This window comes from Hakea prostrata, chromosome 10 (assembly GCF_041222555.1).
Source record: "Hakea prostrata isolate BN-2017 chromosome 10, UWA_Hpros_2, whole genome shotgun sequence".
Classification (NCBI taxonomy): Eukaryota; Viridiplantae; Streptophyta; class Magnoliopsida; order Proteales; family Proteaceae; genus Hakea; species Hakea prostrata.
The window spans coordinates 38,005,393-38,027,555 of record NC_142609.1 but is presented as its reverse complement, the minus strand read 5'-3'; the positions used below and the strand labels follow the sequence as shown (position 1 = coordinate 38,027,555).

Here is a 22,163-nt window from a genome sequence, read left to right as displayed (position 1 = left end):
AATCCATTTTATTATTAAAAAAAAAAAAAACTACAAAAGAAAAAAAGAATGATTGAATAAAACTCAAATAGAAACCGAAGAGAAAGAAAAATCGAATTCAACTCAAATTGGAAACTGAATATCACTAAAAATATTTTCAAAATAAATGAAGTTTAGTGAAGATGGAAACCAAATTAGATTTGGATTTTGGTCATTTCTTTAATTCAAAATAAATGAAGTTTAGTGATGGTGGGAAACCAAATCGGATTTGGATTTTGCCCATTTATTTAATTCAAAATAAATGAAGAATTTAGGGTAAAATTGACATTTAATCTGGTTTTTATAAAAAGTGTAGCATCATCTTTTGATTTCTTAATTTTAATGAAGGACAAATTAGACATTACATATTCAAACTTAACGGCTACTTAACACCGTTATAAGGAAGCAGGGCAATAGTAATTTCGTAAAGAACAAGGTTTTATTAGTAATAAAATCAAAGTACAGGGGGGCAACAGTAATTGTCCCTATTTTCAACACATAGAGGAAAGTAAACAATAGTTAATAGGATAAATAAAGAGATATAAAGGTAGAAGCACATGAACTAATTGAGAGAAAATACAGTATTCAACATAATCAAGTAGAGAAAAAAACACATAGGGATGAGATAAAGATGATCAAAGGTAATAAAGAAGTTAAAAATAGATTAGATCAAAACAAGCATGGGGTCTTCCAATTCTTCATCTGAATCTCAATTGAGGTCAAAACCAATGACTTCTACACTGTGAAAAACTATTCTCAGAAGAGTGTTCACAAAGAGAGAAGCTATGAGAGCATCAGAGTAAATTCTGAGAGGGGAATCACAAGTTATGCTTCTTCGGTTTTGTTCCACCATGGGATAATGCCGAGTTTCATGGAAGATTTTTCCACATTTTCGACAGAGTAACCAGAGTTCATACTGTACATGCACCAGATAGGGAACATTAGCCACATCCCTGAAAACAGAGGAGGTAGAGACCGAATGGCCTTTCTTGAACCAAACCTTCACACGAGTTGCATCTACAGGGAAAGCCACTGTTTTGGGATGGATTTTGTTATCGACATATTCGTCGACCATTCATGGACCAAAGAACTGGTTCCTACACCGGCCTCAATTGGCACGTCTGGTTCGAGTACTACTCGGTCTTAAAGCCCAAGTGAAATCTCACTTGTTTCCCACCAAAAAAAAAAAAAAAAAGTGAAATCTCACTTGTCGAGAAGGTACGAAAGGATGAAATATTCCCTTAACATGGGACATGGCGGAGAAGTTCCACATAGCAGATTCACTTCAATCGCATCTGGAACCCCCTTTATCCCCTGCGGATGGCAGGAGCTTTGCACGCTCAAAGCCCCTCTCGAGCCTGAGACGCCCACTTGACTAGCCCCTCCTTATGGGCTTCGGTCACATCATCGGACGGGTGTGGCAGGACTGTCTGCTGCCGATAGGACGTCCCGACGGCTAAAAGCAGCCTCAATGGTCGCATCACCACCACGGCAATTCCGGAAGCCATATCTACCGTTTGCCTTCTCCTCAAAAAAAGCCCATCCAAATCCTGAGGTTCCCAGAGGTCGAAGGTTCATTATAAGTAATGGTTGAATACACAAGTGAAAGGAGAGGCACTCCAGCCATTACACCTCTTCTGAACTCCACCGAGAGTATTTCCTTCATTATTTTCCTGCATCCTTCTTAGATATTTATTTACCTAAGAGTGATTCATAGTTTCTTCTTCAATGACTGACTTAATCATTGGAGGTGGCTTCCCTTCTTCAGAGGCGGCCCACTCTCATCTCTTCTTTGGTCTCAAGAGCGAGACTTGGATGAGGAGCGTGCCTGAGGGCTAAGACACTATTTCTTCACACCAACAGATTTGAATTTCAAAACCCAACGGGATGTTTCTCTACTATACCCAAATAGGGATTCTCTCAAGATTGGAACTGAACAGAGGGTCATGAACAGAGATAGAGTGAAGAAACCAAGAGAGACTCTCCAGACCATTAAGGGACAAGATGGGTTATCCTATTTCTTAGATCAGGTGCCAAAATCGACATAGAAATTGCCCTTCTGAGAGCATCAAATGGCACTACGTGGCGTTTCTAAACTAAATAGGAAATGAAAAGACTGAATTGAAATTAATACCCTTTTACTTGAATACTAGCGCATATCTTCTCTTTCTAATTAAATTATGACATCATATTTGAAAAGCATAGATGAAAGTTGGAACGTAAAATAATTATGTCTTGGGATTAAATTATTAATAGTATAAAGTTGCGTTCAAGTTCAAATTGAAAATGATCAGTCATGTCAAAATGAATTAATAAAACTAAAAAAAATAGAAGAAATAATTTGGATATCATGTGATAATTGAAAAGAGAGAGAGAGAAAATATATATCAATGGAAAAGTAGGGCCTCTAAAGATTATTTTTTATTCATTTTTTTCATACGTTTGTGATGAAATAGGACGAGTAGGGTAGGATGGTACCTTTTTTTCACATACCTAAATGCTAAATAGGTGTGTCATAACGTTTGTCAAAAATAGGCCTCTATAGCAAGTTGGTTTGGAAATGGCATGTTTAGGTTTTTGAGTAATATCTAATTTATTTATTAATATAGGCCATTGGATTGATTATGATCCAACAATTTATCGAGCCTTATGAGAGAGAGTTCAATTAATCGTAGAACTTAGTGTTGTTATAAATACTAGATGAAAGTAATGATCTAAGTATTCCAAATTAGCCATTCAAGTTGTAAATGTTTTAAGCAATCTTGTACTCTAAACCAATTATTTACTTGTGCATCTAAATCTGTCACCGATTGGTGTTGCTACTGTTAATGGGATTTTGTTAACAAATTTGGGACACAAGAAATCAAATTATGCTCTCAAGAGTTAGACCTAATCCGCTTCAGTTACTTAAGTGCCATTCACTTCCATTGTTAGTTTTGGCAAAAATCTGTACAAACTTCGATGAATGTGCCCCGGGAAGGATTCATTTGACTCTCTGTAAACTTTGTTAGGAATCGGATCTGGCCATCCTTCAGCTCGAATCAGTCGCCTCCATCACCTTTTCTCCCTATAAAAATGTTACTCGTACGCTTGTTTGATAAGACTGAATTAACTCTTGCGCCTACCCAAGTGCTTTGTCTCTTCGAACATTTACTCCTCTCGGAAATGTGTTCTCCTAAATCTAACTTTATCATTGAAGGCGGCTTCTCATCCATAGAGGCAGCTCGCCCTCACGTGTTTCTTTGCCTACAGATCTTTGGTACGATACAATTCTTGGCTAAACCAGAATTGGAGGATTTTGGGGCAACCCTCTTGTTATTGCAGGGGTCCCCTCCAAAGGACTAAAGTTTGGAGTTAGTGTTTCTACATTACACCAAAAGGGAGTGTTTCTACATTACACCAAAAGGTTAATGCTATCGTATGAGGATAGCTAGTTCAGCCTTTTAGCAACAGTTGATTTTTCAGTAACTCCTCTCTACCAAGGACTTATGAGAGCATTGGTGATGCACCTAGATTTGCATTTTGTTAATTCGGATTATTTGTTTTGGACTAGCTTCTACCCCCACCCACTCCAACCCTGGCCGTTTCACTTGGCGTCTTTGCCTTTGAAGATGGATTTTTATCTGTTTTGACACGCTCCAGTTTTATCTAATGCACGGTTGAATGCTTGACACGTATCAGTAATCCCAATCTTAGTAATTTCATCTTCAAGGCGCTTTTTATATAAATAATATAGGTGGGACTTCGCTACTGGCCCCGAAGAGATTCGAACTCTGACCACCTATGTGGAAGCGTTGGGCTTTGCCAACTGAGCCATCCGTCAGGGTTCCCAATCTCAATATTTTTCCAACCCTTAATCAGTGTACTCACCTCTCCGCAATTCAAACCTAGATGATTGGGCCTACTAGTAGTTTTTGGACTTTGCTTGGGTCCTGCACATTAAATGCACAAGACCGTCAAGCCAAACATCATGGGCCATCAGATCGGAATTTCAATCAAAATTTCGAATAATTCAACGGTCGAGATTCAATTTGGGCGAAATTCCGGATCTGACGGTCCGAAATCTCGGCTTGCCGGTCATATGCATGACCTCAGCAATTTCGGTATTTTTTATACAAGCTCTCGTATTCGTATTTTTGGCAGTTTTTTGTATTGTTTCTACGGTACAAATATTTGTGTTTAACCATTTTTTCCGTATTTTCTTTTGGGTCCAAAATGTATGTTCAACCCGCTTAACGCAGTTCACTCAAAACTCACTCCTAAGTCCTAACAAGCTAACATGGTATCATCGCGAGAACCGATCTTGCTTCTGCTCGTCCCTGCGACTAGGGTTCCGATCGTCTGTGTATGCTTCTCCGGCGAATCAGTGGCCTGATTCTCTGCTTCTGCTCGTCTTTGTCATTCTTTGGTGGTTCCTTGCCTATTTTATGCGGCGTCTCTCTTCGAGCTCTGTTTTTCGTCTTGTGGTTCTTGAATTTTCTGAAATTCTGATTGTTGGTTTTTGTCAATCTTTTCTGGTGATTCTACTGCATCTGCTCGGATTTTCTTGTGCTTCTGTGGCGATCAGATTTGCGATCGGATTTGTGATCTGTTCTGCATCTCATCTAATGTACAGCTTATAAGTTTTGGGGTTTTAGTGAAACAAAAATAGTTTTAGGGGAAAGAATGTGCTATTATGCTCAAACTTCAGCATTCAGGGAAGAGTCAAAAAATAATCCGTTGCAGACAAGCTGCACACGGTGCCCTTCATACAGAAGGTGCGAAAAAGAGATGCCTAACCGAGTCAACAATCTGTATCCCTGGATCCAAAGATAGTAATGGTCTGAGAGTCTCATTCAATGGACTCAAAGCTCCCACAATTTATTTTCTCCAAGCGGATTTTCAGATGGACTTCTGTAAATAAATATATTTCTTCGCATTTATGCGCAACCCATGTTCAGATTTCTACTGAAAACGATCAAAGCCAGCGATACGATACTGAATTTCAATCAAGAGTTGTTCTTTTGAAGAACGGGCTTTGCCCAGAGAAACTAATTCGTGTTTTGGATTCTACGAACAATTTGAACGCGGCGGTAAAGATTTTCAAATGGGCTTCTCTTCAAAAACGCTTCCATCACACGACAGACACATACAGCTGGATAATTCTGAAGCTCGGTATGGTGGGTAATATTCGGGAAATGGATTTCTTTTGCACTGAAATGATAAAGGCGATTCAGTCATCTGCAGAAAAAGCTTTGGTTCCGGTGATTGATTCATTTGTTAGAAATCGAAGGCTGGCAGAAGCTTCAAGGGTTCTCGAGGTGATGAAGTTGGGGAACCATACCCCTTCAGTCATTGCCTATAATGCTATGCTAGGTTCTCTTGTGAAGGATGGGAGTGATTTTCAATCTATCTTGTTCTTTTATAAGGAGATGGTTAAAGCTGGGATTGCTCCCAATGTTGATACATTGAATCATTTGTTGGAGGCACTGTTTCAAGCCGATAGAATTACCTCTGCCATAGAGCAATTCAGAAGAATGAGCATGAAAGGCTGTAGTCCTAATAGTAGGACATTTGAGATATTGATAACCAATCTCTGTGCTAGAAACAGAGTTAATGAATCAATCTCATTTTTGAAAGAGATGTTTGACCAAAATTGCATCCTCGACAGAAGATTTTACAATATCACCATACCTATTTTTTGTCAGGTTAGTAGGCCAGACCAGGCAATAAGGTTATTCAAATTGATGAGATCTTCTGGTATTGTGCCTGAAACATTTGTTTATCAGATTCTGATAAAGAGCTTAAGTGAGAATCGAGAATTGGATGAGGCAATTAAGCTTCATGAGGATATGATAGCAACTGGTTTAACTCCCGAGGTTGATGTTTACATGGATATTGTGGATGGGTTCTGTATCGCTGGGCAGTTTAGTGAAGCAGTGGATTTTCTGGATGAGAATTCCATTTCAGAAGTTGATCCTCACAATGTCTTGCTCCTTAGTTACTGCAATTGTGGTAAGCTTTTCAAGGCCTATGGTTATCTTCAGAAAATGGTTGAAAGGAATATAGCAGATAGCTTTTCTTGGAGTATTCTTGTTCGGAGACTTTGTGAGAATGGAGGAGTCAGAAAAGCTTTTGAAGTTCTCAGTAGAATGATCATATCATCGTATGCCCCCGGGTGTGCTATTTACTCTGCTCTTGTTCTTGGCCAGTGTAAAGTTAAGAAATATGAAACAGCCCTAGAGCTATTTAATTTGGTCCGTGCCAAATATTGGGTATTAGATTATGCCTCTTACGCAGAGTTGGTTGAAGGTCTTTGTCATGTGGCAAAGTTAAAAGAAGCTACTGAAGTGTTACAGTTCATGTCTACAAGTGGATGCCCTCTCAGAGGTTCCTCGTTGAATTTGTTGATTGAAACATTTTGTTCAGCTGGAAAGATGGATGAAGCAATCCGACTACGATCATTAGCCTTCTCTTCTGGAACTGTATGTAGTGCTTCAGCATATATTACCATTATGCACTGGTTGTGCAATACAGACAATGCAAAATACATTTCAGTTGTCTTCTCACAAATGTTGGTGGAAGGTTGTCCTTTAGATGTAGAAACATACCTTGTTCTATTAAATGGGATGTGCATGCAGAACAGACAAAATGATTGTGCTCTATTGTTGGGGCAGATGGTTGCAAATGGTTCAGCACCCAATCCAAAAGCACTAGGTAAAGTGTTGCTTTTCATGGCCCATCATTCTAAGTTGCATACAATCATCCACACAATAGAAAAGCTTGCTTCTGAGGATGAAGTTCTTAGTCGAGAAATGTACAATATTGTGATCAATGGTCTCTTGAATGAGGGTCAGAAGCATGAGGCCTGCAGATTTCTGGATCGGATGTTGGAAAAGGGTTGGGTCCCTGATGCTGTTACCCATGGACTGTTAATTGGGACCACTGCCAAAGAACACATTGATGGGGGAACTGGCATTCATGATAGTTTCTTACTGCAAGATAAAGTTGGCAACATACTAGTTGAGGGCTTGGAGCAAGCATAGGAAGCTCCTTGATCCTAGTGCTGATGCGCTCTTTCCAAGGCGTACTTTTCCTGGCCATACTAAAACTTTGTGATGTTTAACAGAAAAAAGAGTTGGCGCATTGGAGTGAATCCTCCCACAAAGTGGTAAACCATAATTTTGAACCTGAGATTTAAGGCTAGAAAAAATATTTCAGATCTAAAGCTCAAGAGCATCCAGGTTGGTTTACCTTTCTTATCAAAATACTTTTTGAAAGAACAACATTACCTTTTCATTGTCTAACAGCTGATCCTTTCATGTAAGTTATCAGTTTGGTAGATTATGATAAGTTTATCATGACATTGTTTGCTTATAATGTTGTCTAATGTTGTCTTGTTAGACATTTTACTACCAGCCATCTAATGCACTATTTTTTTCTTATTTAATTTTTATGGAGTAACCTTGAAGCTGCTATCCTGTGGGAATTTTCCTGCTTCCACATTATAATTTTAGTTAATGATATAAGGTTGGAACCTTTGTCAATCAATGTTGATATTGTTTATGAATCTTCCATTCCCTCCCTCAACCCCCCTTGAAACATTTCATGGCATACCAACTATTGTTTCTACCCATGATCTTTGAATTTACATGACTATGAGCGATACATTAACCTAGTTCATTTAGATGAAAATTTTACATTCTCTTGGTTGTGCATTCCGTTTTACATATGAGATATGTGGCAATTTACCTTCGGTAGTAGCCAAACTCAAATGGGGCAAAATTTATGAGTAGTTCTAGATGAGCCAAAACCTTCAATTGCCTTGGGAATTTTGGACTTTGTAGGTCATCCATAGTGGTTCAAAATCACACCAAATTAGAATTCTTACTCTTAAATTTTTGGGAAGCATACATTCTCAGTGCCAGAAAAGAAGGCATGCATTTACCTAATTAGGAGACTTGTGGAATAGCATAAATAGTGTAAGAACGATCTTCACGTGATCTTTATTGACGTAGAAAAGGCCCATGAGAGTTAATTCGGCAAGTTTCGGAGAAGAGAAATGTTTAATGTAAATGTGTGGATATATTGAATATATATGATCCTAGTGAAAAGTGTAAGGACGGTGGGGGGGGGGGCCAAGGGGGGAATTCCCAATTACAATTGGGTTACATCAAGAATCAGCTTGATGCCCTTATTTATCTACACTTATCATGAATGATTTAACTATAGACATTCAAGATAAATGCAATGTGTATGCCTTTTGCTGATGATATTGTTTTGGTAGATGAGACATAAGTAGGGGATTAAGCCCAAGTTAGAGGTATGGAGATCAACTTTAGAATCAAAAGGTTTTAAACTAGATAGAATGAAGACAGTATATCTACTATGTAACTTCGGTCATGTTGGCATAGATAATGAGGTGGTGAAACTAGATGAGAAAGAGATTCGCAAAGTGATTATTTTAGGTATCTTTGCTCAATTATAAATAAATATAGTGATATATTGGATGATGTTTTTTAGAGAACTCAAATAGGATGAGTGAAGTGTGGAGAGATGCATCTGGTTTTTTTATTTTTATTTTTTTTTTTTTTGGTGAATAAACTCAAAGAAAAATTTTGTAGGACCATCATACAACCAACTATGATGTATGGTGCCAAGTGTTGGGATGTCAAGAAGCATCATATAGATAGACTTTATGTAGCAGAGCCAGAAATTAAGATGTCGAGATGGATGGGTGATAAAAACTTGGAAGGATAAAATAAGGAATGAAGTCAATGAACATATTAGAATTGGCTTGAGAGTAGCTCTGGTAAATGATAAGCCATGAGAAAGTCCTTTGAGGTGGTGTGACCATGTTCAACAAAGGCCTTTAAATGCTCTTGAACAGAGGATGACTTAATCCAGGATTCTAAGTTGAAGAAACTAAAATAGCTGAGGGCGGGCAAACTTATAATAACCTTAGGAGAAGTGGTGAGAAAGTATATGCATCGCTTAGGCCTTGTACCAGTAGAAGAGGTATTGGTTGTTGTCTTGAATATGCATGTGGGAATTGGTGGAAAACATATTTCAATAAACAGAAGCCACTAAGTATGCCTTTGGTGAGTTGGTAATGTTTCCATTTTGATAGACCAGTTCTTATGCAAAACCCTTTTTACATGTTTCTGTGCTTAAAGACCATTCTTTGTTTGGAAATGGGCATTTCATAAACCTGTTCTGAAAATATTTCCAGAACACTATTAGAATAAGTTGGTGTTTGATAAGCTCGTTCTAGGAATGGGGAAAGGGCACTTATAGAACATATTGTTGTTTGATAAACCTGTTACGAAAAATATGTTCTTACAGAAGTTATGATTAAATTCATGCCCCCCACACAAAGTGACAAAATATGGATTCATAATTGAAATGCCCATGAAACAAATAAAAAACTTGGATTTGTTTAGAAGTTTTTCCCCGAAGGATTTCAGAAACTTGACACTAGGATGGAATTGATGGAGGTGTAGATATGGTCTTGCAATCTTGATGGTAATCCTCATAAACCCTGATCTACTACTTTTGCTTCTGTTGATGTTAATTTATTTTCATTATTAAAAATAAAAATAAAATTAAAGAAGCCATATTGCCTCAAGATAACAACTAAATAAAGAACCTACTGATGAACTGATGAGTCTTGATGGGCTCGAACCATTATCTTCTAGGAGCAAACCTAGATGCTCTTCCATTTTGAGCTAAAGACTCACATGAGAAATTAATAATTAACTTGAATGTATTTAGGAACAGCAAGTGTGCATCTGAAGGTTTTCTTCAACCTTTGATTGAACGATAAACAGACTTCGGATGGATTAAATGAAAAAAAGAAAAAAGATAAACGATTAGGAGAAGAACAATCAACTCAGATAAAGCAAGGCCCCTAACTACAGCCCCTTCTCTCCTTCCCAACCATTAGGAAATGGTATTCTAGGCATGCCTTCGTCTCTGAAGAAATCACTCTTTATTAGTGCAAAAGAAAACAAAGAAGCAATTTGGAGCTTAGTTAGAAATAAGGACATCTACTAAAACTGGAATTTCAAATTGAAATTTCCAAAAAGATACTTAAGAGAACCCAATGATTCCTTGAAAGTAACAGATCCTAGAACCTTGCAAAACCTCAATTTGTAGAGACAAAACCATTTTGTCTTGTGTTTATTTCTTTTCTGTTAAGCACTTTGGGAGGAAATAGAAAAATTGATTAAAATAAGAAACCTATTTTGCAGGCTTGAACAAGACATAATTCAGCAGCAGAAAGAACCAACATTTCCATAATGGTAACACATCATAATGGCCTCCAAAGTACACAAATTTTGTTTTAGAAAACCCCTATTTCACTTCCTACTCCCCCCCCCCCCCAAAAAAAAAAAAAAAAAAATCCAAGAGGAAAACCAAGTTTCAGTCTCAACCCTACCCTACAGCCCAATTATTCACATTCTCAAGGTGTCCAAACAAAACCCAATGGAGGAAGGACAGACTACCTCAACTACAGGTGAATGGCATTGAGAAATAAAACAGTAAAAATTTCATAGTCATAATGCCACTTAGCTGGCCTCTTTTTAGATCATTTTCTTCTACTCACTTCTATATGAGTAAGAATGTAAGATTATCCAGAATGAATGATAGTGTACATATCTAACCTGTGTACATGGTAACAGTAAAAACACCACAACAGAATTTTCAAGGTCAAATTCAAACAATCCAGAATAGCGAGAGGGAGAGAGTTGGCAGTGGAGTGGAAGTGGGTTTTTTTGTATGGAGAGAGAGACTTTTACGTTTAGAAATTGTTCTGTTCTAAGAGAGAGATGATCATTCCACCAAATAAAAAGAGAGACAGATGATTGAGAAACTCCTAATTTTGAAAATAAAAAAAAGAATACATTAACAAAAGGAAGAATGAGAAGCTGCTTTACTGATTGGTCTAACTAACAAGCTTTGGACTCTTTTAGTGACTGAAAGTTTTATTATCAAGCATAAGGGGGGCTAACTACTTGTTGAATTGTTCTTGTCTTCTCAAATGATTTTTGTCGTCTACACTCATAAAAGCACAAACCTCTTAATTATTTCTCTCTACTGATAGGGTTTTTTTTCCACACTTCATTGCTTCTTTAGTTTGGTTCTTGGGAACCATCTGAGTACTATTCATAATCCCAATTACTTAATTCCAAAGTTCCTTAAACAAAGGACCTAGTTAGGTTTTAGACTAAGCTAAAATCCCTAATCCTCTTTGAGAAGAAACAATATAGAAATGGGTAGATCAAATTAAATACAATATGATTTGGCAGAGCAATGAAATGAGTCAATGACCCAAGAAGAAAATAAATTTATACACGTTCTGCAGATTGAAGGTAACAGCTGTCTTCCACTGAGCACTTAACTTGATCAAACTAAAAATTAGACAACTTCAATAATCAATAGTATTGATGAAGGTGAACTTTATGTGTAACCTGTCATACAGTGGTGATAGAGCCCCCAAAACAACTGGTATATGTGAAGACACTGGAAATCACATTACAGAAGAAAGCATAAATATTGCCAAGTCTAATTAATCTGTGGAGAAAGCACCTAAAGACTAGAGGCTATTAAATTGGGTTCACAATACAGATTAAAAAATGATTCCCGTGACTTCAACATGAAACAATTGACACTAAGCATCACTTCATTTTGTTTATCATTAATATTACTCAAGTATAGCAACAAAAGCTTTAGATAACTTATAGGTGTAGAAGTTAAAATTGAAGAGAAAGATTAGAAATCTGTGCTGTCTCTCATAGCACACTGAACTCTTCAACTTCTTTCTGCTTGATCTTTGTACTCTAATGAGAAGTTCGGGCATGGGAAGTAAAGATAGAGGAAAAAGAGAAAATTAAGAGATAAAAAATCATATATATGCTCAACAGGTATCAACAACAATATCTACCTATCCAAGACATTCACCATTTGTATGGCATGTACAAGCATAGCAAGGGAATACTGGACATGACAAGTCAAACATAAAAGAATAAAAGAGGGGACATGCAGAAGGGAGGAAACATAATGAGCCAGGACTATTACATCAGTTCCAAGTTTAAAACCCTGTTCAGAACTTTAGTCTTAAGTTCAATGGTTGAAATTCAAGAGTTAATCCCCATTGAAAGAAAGGTATCATCTGCAGCAACAGAATCAAAGTCAAAATGAAGAATTAGAATAAATTCCACATAACTCGGTTCTTAGCTTAAACATACTAGAGGTCCAGAATGCAAGAGCGACTGTGAAGTTCAATCCTCAGAGCAAAAAGATACTACATAAACAGAAGCAAAGCTAGGAAAAGAATTGTGGTCCTCTGGTAGAATTAAGCAGGAAAAAACTCAAAAAAGAAAACGGGATCATTTCAGGGATACTTTAGGACATTTAGATTGTCATTCAATCTGTTAATCGAAGATCGGCATTGGGTGGCTATGGATCAGACATTCCTGAAGTTCCTTATGAGTAATGGTGTTTGGTCATGGATTACTGAATAAGAAGACTGTAAACTAAATGAAGAGGCAAACAACTTTCAGTTTCTAGGGATTTTGACAAGAATTGAATAGGAATATGGTTTAGCTAAAGTGAAAATTTGAGAGTGGATTGACAGTATTTCACAATACTTACCTAATAGTTTCTACATGATAAGTTACAAAGTAGTGAAGAAGAGACCTTCTGAAGCATTGCTTTCCAACTGAAGTTGAAACCCTTTGGGGTTGAGGAAATTTGGGAAGGGAAACAGAGAAATAGCTGAAGGAGAGAACCAAAGCATTGGAAGAGAAGAAGAAGCGAACTAGTGTTTCATAGAACTGAAAGAAAAAACTCACCGCTAGGATTTGACGACAGAGGAGATGCAGTGGTAGTGAAGCTTCTCTTCATGCTATGACTCTTCGTGTGAGGTAGTAGATGTAAGGTTTCATTTGGGACCAATCCTATTAGTTTCTGTTCTGTTTTTTGATAAAAAAAAATGTTTTAGATGTTCTGCAAAAGGCGTTGTTGAGATAATTTTTCTTACCAGTCCGTTCTTAAATAACAGAAGAACAAACCATTTTAACAAACGCCTCTCACCCATTCTTCCGTTCCCAAAGAATAGAAGAATGCCAGTAATGTTCTTTAAGAACGTCACCAAAAGCGCCCTATGCATTTCAATATTTAACTTAATTCAGTAAATACTTTAACTCTTGAATACAGGACCACAGAAAGAAATATAAAAAGGGGATACTTCTAAAATGTGGCGTGTGTAGCCATGTTTTTAGGACCCTTAAATTTGAGTCTTTCTTGAGCGTCAACCATATGGAGCTGAGTGGTCAAAAGTCAGGTTAACCAGGATAAAAAAATATTCTATTAACATATCCTTTTGAATTGGATTTATTAGGTCTCTCTTGATCCCCATTCCTCCTTCCTCTTGGTGCATGATATCCTGTTCTTTGCATCTGTGGTATTTCATTTCCAGTGGGCTGTACTGGTGTAGTTGAATTTCCCTGTATGAAATTTATTTTTTATTGTGAATGGATTACATTGTACATATATGGAATAGAAAATGCCAGCTATTGTTGTTGAGGAGAACGGTGCAATTACTGGTCGAAACATTTCCCAACATTGGAGGATTGGCTAAGCTGAGTGGGTCAAATGAAAACCTACTGATAGTCTGTTCTTGTGGCCATATCTTTCTCTTGCAATTTGTTTTATAGTGTTGCATAATTCTTTCAAAATCTTGAAAATGTGAAAATTTATTGCTCTCTTCCTAGAACATTGGTGATCATTAGCCTCAGCCTACATGGCATTGTGCTCTCTATTACTCTGGGATTGCAAGAACTTTCAACTTTGAACGGTTGAATTGTGTAGTGAATTCTATTCTTCAACAGGTGAGTCCTAATACATTTCTTATTGTACCTTGCAGGCCATCAGTTATGTGGCAGAGCTTTTGTGGAAACCGTGCCACTGGAATTGTGTTCCAGGTATGGGCAGAGTGCTGGGGCAACTGTAGTCATCTTTCAGTTTTGTATCCGATTTCATGCTGCTACTATTTTCTCTGCAGGAAAAAAATGCCTGGAGACTGATTTGTTGCAAGGCTGCTGCGCACCATGGATCATCAAAATGTAAATTCTTCTGGATGCTGCTTGTATCTGCTACAAGTAAAAACAATCTTTTATTTAGACTGGTCACTGAATGTTTCGCCAAGATTCTGCATCAAAACAGCAATTTGAACCAGAGGATGCCATTTATCTGTGTTGGAACTCTAGACACTCCTGGTAGATATCCATGTTTTATTGTGTGTTTTCACTCACTTGTACCTATTTCTCTCTGCTGTTAACTGACGGATGGTCTCTCCTGAATCTTAGGGAGGATAGATAGCTTGCATTCATACTGTACCAGCTGGAGTGTGCCATAGGGGGACATGAAGCTGCAAAATATCCAGGTATGTTCTTTCTTACATTGATAATCTACCAGCAACAGTGGTGGCATGATCGTCTAAATCCACTGCCAAATATGACAGGTTTATCCCATGCATGTGATGTCATGCTTAGTAATTTATAAGCCACTCGCTGATGACCACTTTGTGAACAATTAAAGCGGACATGATCCTGCTGTGCGCATTCCTGCTAACTGATGATCAGTCACCTAGTCTTGATTCTTGAGAATTACTTAGTAGATTTAGGAACAAGTGCATTTTCAAGGCAACTTCTGATCAACTAAATGTTTCCCTGTTCATATATTGTTTAAAGTAATGTTACCTTCATTTAGGGGCATGCACAGCAAAGACATCATCTTGCATAATTTATTTGCTCCTGTTACCTTTTTTACTTATAGCCCTAGTCTGATGATCTCTGAGAGAACTACCAGATCATAGTAATAAACACTCTTTTTACTTTTTACTCCATCCAAAATTAAAGTAGGTTTCAAAACATATTAATTAATATACATAGCAAGCACAAAGCTTATATTAGTTAAATCATAGCTGAATGACACGATTAAGCTGCTGATATCCCCAACAAATGTTCCAAAAACAAAACCGAACTGAAATGTAATTACAGAATTTAGTTAGCTTTGCGACACACGAAATGAACAAACTGAGTTGAAATCCAAACAAGCAATCGCAGAATTTGGTTAAGCTTTGCAACACACAAAATGACTTAAGTCCTTTGGGGGTATGCTTGTGTTCATCATCATCAATGATTTCACAGCTATGTTTTTTTGGTATCTTGACCCTGTCATCCTTGGGCACGGTCACCCTAAGCACTCCATTCGCCATCTCAGCTTTTTATCTCATCAGTCTTTGCATTCTCCGGTGGACGGAACTGCTGGGCAAACTTGCCAATTGTCCTCTCCTTGCAGTGCCACTTCTTCTCCTCTGCTGCCGCATCTGCTTGGCTCCTTTTTCCTTTGATCTGAAGAACATTCCCTTTATGAAGTTCCAGTCTCACGTCGCTCTTGCCGAGTCCTGGAAGATCCACATGGAAGACATGGGCATCTCTTGTTTCCTTCCAATCAATCTCTGTGTTTGTGGAAACACTGAAGAGGTGAGAATCGTCAGAGAAGAAACTCTGGAATGGATCCTAGATGCTGAACCGCTGGTTGAAGAGCAATGGAAAGATTGACATTGTTGGATGGATTTGGATACACCAGGTAGAGAATTTTGACTAAGTCAATTTTGTTATCGGATTGTTATTTATAGATCAAAGATGCAGAAGATTACTGGGTAGAATTAGTTTTCTTGAAAATTCTGGAATACTGGTCTATTAGTTGTTGAAAAATCTCAAATTAAGTGGAAGATTAGCGATGGATCGGGAGGTAACTTTCTGGCAAGAGAATAGTGCCGGATTAGCATTTGATCATAAACGGTCATCACAATTCTTTGATGGAGGGGGAGCAAAAGACCTTATCATATTTTGACAGGCTCACATAGGAAGTAGAACTATTGAAGAGAAGAGATAGGCTTACAGTCAAAGCATTAGTATAATTTAGGGAGAGAGAGAGAGAGACACATATAAATAGAATATGCTTTTAATAAGAGCCACAGTATGATAATGGATGTTTCTTCCCTTAATTCTTCCCACCAAATGCCATATGAAGTTCAGTTTTCCTTGTACATTCGGTTCTGAGTCATCTGCATAGCTTGTACATGAACTCTCATTTACATCTTTTAGGAGAGGGTTAATTTCTATCATTGAGAACTAAATGCAGAGGATCTTGACCAAAAACAGGCAGAAATTCAGTGCTAACATATATGCTGGAGACGTCCATTGTGAAGAATCTGAGGAAAGCTCCAAATTTCACACAAAGCTACCGAATGACAGCAAAGATTCAGAATTATTCTGGTGATTTCAGTCTGCTTGCAAATGAAGAAGTTCATCAGCAGATGGATACAACTGAGCAACAAAGCACACCGCCGGTACACCATTCATTACCTTCGGCTAGTGAAACTTTGCAAGACGAAGATCAGAGTTCAGATCGTGCAAGCTTATTGGGTAGCTATCTTGTCCAGGAAATAAGTATAAACACAGCAACAGCCTCACGTGACCTCAAGGGAGTGGAGCACAGAAAAGCAAGAGACTGATACCCAACAGCTTGCTAAATCTACTAATGGAACCTGGCTGGATGACCTTTCACATCCACAAAGAAATTGGAGAGTTTCAGTGCAATCATGGTGCCAGGATTTGCTTTCAAAAAAATTCAAAAAATGGGGAAATTAATGTAGTGATGGATGAACTAAAAGCCGGCATGCAGGTTCTTGCAGGAGGTGGTGTTTCTCACTCACAGGATTGGAGACATTCAAGGCAAGAATGGCATGAGGATGCACTTAAAATTATATCTGAAGATGGGGAGAGGAATTTTGCTGTGGCAGACCAACAATCTGATATGTAGCAGTTTGAAGGATCCACTTATGGAACCTGGTTGGCTAAGGGAGCTTACCCACAAACGTACTGGAGATAGCAATCATGGTACAAAAATGTGCAAGATAATAATTCAGAAAATGGAGAAGTAAATGTAACAGATGATCAGGATCCAGATTTGGAGCATCTAGTTGGATCCATCAATGGAAACTGGCAGGTAATGTTTTTCGCCCAACTAGAGATAGGAGGTGTTCAAGGCAGGAATGGTTCCAAGAAATGCTGGAGAACCGTTAAAATGGGGGAAATATTCGAAGCCATAAAAGATTCCAGTCCTAAGTTGTAATGTCTTTGCTTGCCATTTTCTTCCATGGTTATTCTTGGCCTATCTCTAGCTCATTAGATCACTCGAATTCGATAAATCACTTCTCTGAACTTGAACGTTTAAAGGCCTCTATTGTACACATGGTTCTCAAGGCAACAAAGCAGGAGTGTGGATTGTCTCTCTTGATGGCATTACAATTACAAATTATGTGAGACCTACAAATAAAAAATAATAAAATATTTTAGAAAAATAAATCCTATTACCCTAACCCTGTGGGGTTCTTGTAATTTGTGGTCAATAACTTTTGGAGAGAATTCTATGCTCTCCATTAGGAGAACTGATCCAAACTCAAAAGAAGTGTAGATCATCTCTTCTGACGGCATTACAACCACAAATTATGTGGGATCTACAAGCAAAAAATAATAAAATATTTTTTTAAAAAAATCCCATCATCCTAACCCTATGGGGCCTCTTGTAATTTGTGGTCAATAGCTGTTGGAGAACACTCTGTGCTTCCCATCAGGGTAGACGATCTAGACTCAAGGAGTGTGGATCATCTCCCCTGACGGCATTATAACCACAAATTATATGGGATTCATAAGTAAAAAATAAAAAATTATTTTAAAAAAATATACTCCATCATCTTAACCCTGTGGACTCCCTGTAATTTGTGATCATCAGCTATTGGAGAGCACAGAGTACTCCACGTTTGGAGAGATGATCCGGACTCAAAAGGACATGGAGAGATCTATCTCCTATTAATCCTTCCCTTTCTTACCTAAAAATAAAACATTGTTCAAGTGAAAATTAAAAAAGAATTAAATTCAAAAGTTAATTAGATACATTTATTCTCTAAATGAAATCCACCACAAGATGCTGTGGGTGACATAAATGTTAACAAAATTATTATTAAGTCGGGTGAAAATTAAAACTAAGGTTGAAAGAGCGCTTAGGTCTTCGATTCATTACTGAAACCACCAAACACATGATGCTAATGAACTCTGGAGCTGTAATATCTGTATTTTTTTCACCTTTTATATGGATCTATTATTCTTAAATTTTTTTACTGTACTCCTTTGACGGATTCTTGTAAAACGTGGACAACTAGAAAAGTACATCTGATGCAGATAAAATAGCACCGAATCGGGTTTAACCACGGTCGGGTCATGGATTCCAGTCGGGAACAATTAACCATGGCCAAGACCCTTCAAAGGTTCAAACCAAACGCAGTTAAGTAGGAGTGAAGGAACTCCGCAGTTATAAAGATGAACGTGATCTCGTAGAATTCGAGATATGTGATTGAATCGAGATATGTGATTCAATCGTAACGGATAACTACTATTAACACATCTTTTTGTGTTTTTGTATTTCTTTTTTAGTTTATGAATAAAGTCTTTAATTTCTTACAAAGGATGGAAAGAAAGAAAAGAAGGAGAGATGTGGGAAGAAGAGAGAGAGAAAGGGAATTGGTGGATAAAAACGGTTTTTTATGTTGATTTAATTTTAGCCCTTATTTACTAATTGTCATAAATGATAGACTAAAGAGTCTACTATTAAGAAATAATAAACTGAATAAACCAAAATGAAGAATATAGTTCTAGAAGCTGAAAGTATTGGATGTATGCTTCTCATAACATTTTAATTAATTTTTCTTAAGAAAAAGCAACAAAAACCTTCGGGATCTTTTGCTAGTATACAATAAAAATGAAACCAATAAAGCAGGCATAATATAAATAAAAGGGTAAAATTATACATAGATCCTTAAATTTAAAATCAATTACATTTATTATCCTTAAAAAGAAATCAGTTACAAACCTATTCTTAATGTTAAAATTTAAAGTTAAATGACAATGTTATCATCAAAATAAATAACTGAAATACCAATTTTACCCTTTTGTAGTCAATTTTTTCTTTTTATAATGCTGATTTTAGCATTATCTATTTATTTTATCTCTCTCCTCTCTACTCTTCCGCCCCTCTATATTTCTTCTTCTACTTTGGCTCTAGCAGCACTAGCAACACAACAACACCTAATGGACTAGCAAATGAAGATTGCAAGCCTAAAAAAGTAGAGGAGAGAGTTAGGAAAACCCCTAGGATTCAAGGGTCCAATGGAAAAGAGCCAACCAAAGGTCGCAGGGTTAGGGTTGTGCTTTTTCTTTCAAAGGGTTAACGGTGGTTTTGAAGAAGATGGAATAGCAACAAAAAATCTCTTGGCAACAAGTAGGAAGAACACTATTGAATCAAAGAGAATAAAGGCTCATCAAAGTCATTATCAAATGCTAATAGAAACTGTATGCGAAGAGAGAGCCATGAATTTGAAGAGTAAATATCATCTTTACATCACTCAATCAGTAGACGAAGAGAGGATAGCCCAGAAAGAGACCAATTGGAATATCCAATTCGAAGCTGATGATTTTAAGGAAACTTCCAATGAAACCCTCTCTCTAAACACCCTCAAATGTTCAACATAAATAATCCCCAAAGAATTAACAAAGACTATAGATATGGAAAAGAGGAGAAGAAAGCCATTCAATCGGGGACAATCTCTGAAGTTATAATGGAAGAACGAAAAAGAAATGCAATCACTCTTGATGAAACCTCGTAATCAAAAAGATAATTAACAAATCTCTCTTTCTCTCCTTCAGATTTTGAGATTGACCATTACTGAAACAATGAAATCTCTCTGATATTGATTTTCAACAATTTCACTTGCAACTATTGTTGCAAACTTGTTGAGGAATCTCCACGAACACTTAAATGGTTGTTGTAATCACAACTTCTTCAGAGCTAAAACGTACTAGAGGTATTTTCTTTAAGGTATTTAAACACCTCAAATTGTGCAATACAGGTTCTAATTGTGTCTTCACTCCAAGATCAGTCAACCCAAACCTTTAAGGTTGCGTCCCATAAAATTTACTTAAGGTGTAATCAGGTTATGTTCACTGTTTAACAAAATAACAACAGAGAGAGAGAGAGAGAGAGAGAGAGAGAGAGAGAGAGAGAGAGAGAGAGAGAGAGGAGAATAATGAACTTGAAACTAGGTTTATATAGATCTCCTAAGGCTGGGTGAAAGGGTAAGGTCAAAAGGGATAAGGTCACCTCTCTCTTTGTGAGGGTACCTATTCAGCTCAACTCCTTTCAAGAAGGTACCTATCCAGGTGATAGCCTTCCTAAAGGAAAGTGCTTCTCTAATAGCATCTCCACGTTTTCATCCAGTGGACTTTCCAGATTGGGCCCATTACAAAATGGGCCTTCCGAATCAAGGCCTATGACCCACGACCCACGTCATATAGAATATTATTATTATTATTATATATATATATATATATATATATATATATATATATATATATATATATATATACAGGGTCACAACAACGTCGCACATGATTCGATATTTAACTCCAAAGTAATATTACATAGGTCTTTACTATATATAAACAGGATAATCAGCTCTTCTAAGCCCGATGTGGGACTAAAGTTTCCGTTATAAAAACATATATTTATATAAAAATATAAAATAATATTAAGGGTTTGGTCCATGTCATTTTTAGTCCAAATAAATGGAAATTTTGCATCTGCCTCCCCTGAGGTATCCAATAAGATCAATTAAGGATAAAATATGATTTTTATGACTAAAATACCCTTAACTATAACTTCACAATTAAATCAAATGGTGAAAATAAAAAGAGTGGGATATTTACTCCATTAAACACAAAACCTAGAAATCCTCAACTATGGCCGCGTCGATTCCTTTACTTCCACCGCTCTAAAACTCCAACATCATCCTGAATTGTGTAGCTCTAGCCTTCTATGCTTTCATTCAAACAGAGACATGAATCATTTCAAGTTAAAAGGGACATTCTTCTTTCCCGTCAAAATAACACCTGAAGGCCTACCGTCATGAAGCAAACCTCACAATAGTAACTCGCACCTCTTCTTCACCCGGGACTCCAACCCGATAGTTGAAGTCGGTTTTGAAACAACCAGGACAAACGCAATTTATAGAGATTCTAGGAAACTTTTTGGAAAAAATTCTCGTGTAATCATTCAATGCTGCCTTGGAGACTATATAAGCGACCATGTGAGTAGGCCAATCTTTTGTTTCGCCAACTTCACGCTCCTTGAAATTCTTCGAAGTTCATTCAAAAGTTCATCCAATCTCTCATCCTGTAAGACCCTCATCACCGAGCACCTTCCTAATCCTTTCACCAGAAAATTTATGGGAAAAAAAGAAAAAAAAATCCCAATTTACAGAATTCAATCGTCTCTTCCCTAAACAAAGACCTTTGTTCATAGTTCATACCTTCAGCATTTCATGGAGGAAGGAACATTGACAATTCTAGCGGGATTGAAAGCTAGAGGAGGGGAATTAGTAATTCGGTACTCCTTTATTGTCGTAAGTAGTTCGTTTTCACACATTCTTTCGTCAATTTGTAAGTTTCCATCAAATTTTATTCCATCTCAAACCTTTCTCATCTCTAGCCGTGGCACCACTGCACCTTTATTAGAAACTAACTCTCGGCAAATCCCAAGTCCAAATCCCCTATTCCCTCCTATAACCACCGCAACACGTAATGGTGATCAACGTTACTAGTAATAGGATTTTTTACCGGGATCCCTTCGGATTATTGAAAAATTGAACCATGGAAGAAGAGAAAATCCCTCATCGGAAGGAAGAATGTCCCTTCTAGCGAAATGACTCATGTCTCTCTGAATGAAAGCATAGAAGGCTAGAGCTACATTGTTCATGATGTTTTTGGAGTTTTAGAGCCGGGGGGGAGTAAAGGAATCGAATCGCCCATGCGGGATTTGGAGGTAGGTTTCGTGTTTAATGGAGTAAATACCCCACTATTTTTATTTTCACCGTTTGATTTAATTGTGAAGTTATAATGCAAATCCTACGGTAGAATAGATGTAAGGGTATTTTGGTCATAAAAATCATAATTTGTCCTTAATTGATCTTATTGGATACC

At 37.3% G+C, this 22,163-nt stretch overlaps 1 protein-coding gene and 1 pseudogene across 5 annotated transcripts; one reads left to right on the top strand and one right to left on the bottom strand.

The window, feature by feature from the left end:
• Positions 1-4,245: 4,245 nt before the first annotated feature.
• Positions 4,246-18,485, top strand: LOC149002784 (uncharacterized). 5 transcript variants are annotated; one of them, XM_089136609.1, is made up of 5 exons: positions 4,246-7,241; positions 13,928-13,985; positions 14,066-14,279; positions 14,370-14,446; positions 16,233-18,485. In XM_089136609.1, the coding sequence occupies exon 1, from the start codon at positions 4,857-4,859 to the stop codon at positions 7,041-7,043; it is 2,187 nt and encodes a 728-aa protein (XP_088992735.1). In that variant the 5' UTR covers positions 4,246-4,856; the 3' UTR covers positions 7,044-7,241; positions 13,928-13,985; positions 14,066-14,279; positions 14,370-14,446; positions 16,233-18,485. The 5 variants fall into 5 exon arrangements, with proteins under 5 accessions (XP_088992735.1, XP_088992736.1, XP_088992733.1 ...); XM_089136610.1 differs by having other exon boundaries at positions 16,213-18,485; XM_089136607.1 differs by having other exon boundaries at positions 14,525-18,485.
• Positions 15,136-15,629, bottom strand: LOC149002785 (17.8 kDa class I heat shock protein-like; annotated as a pseudogene).
• Positions 18,486-22,163: the final 3,678 nt, after the last annotated feature.

Bases quoted from the DNA above. Each gene is read 5' to 3' on its own strand.
- LOC149002784 (XM_089136609.1), top strand. From the start codon at position 4,857: ATGGACTCAAAGCTCCCACAATTTATTTTCTCCAAGCGGATTTTCAGA.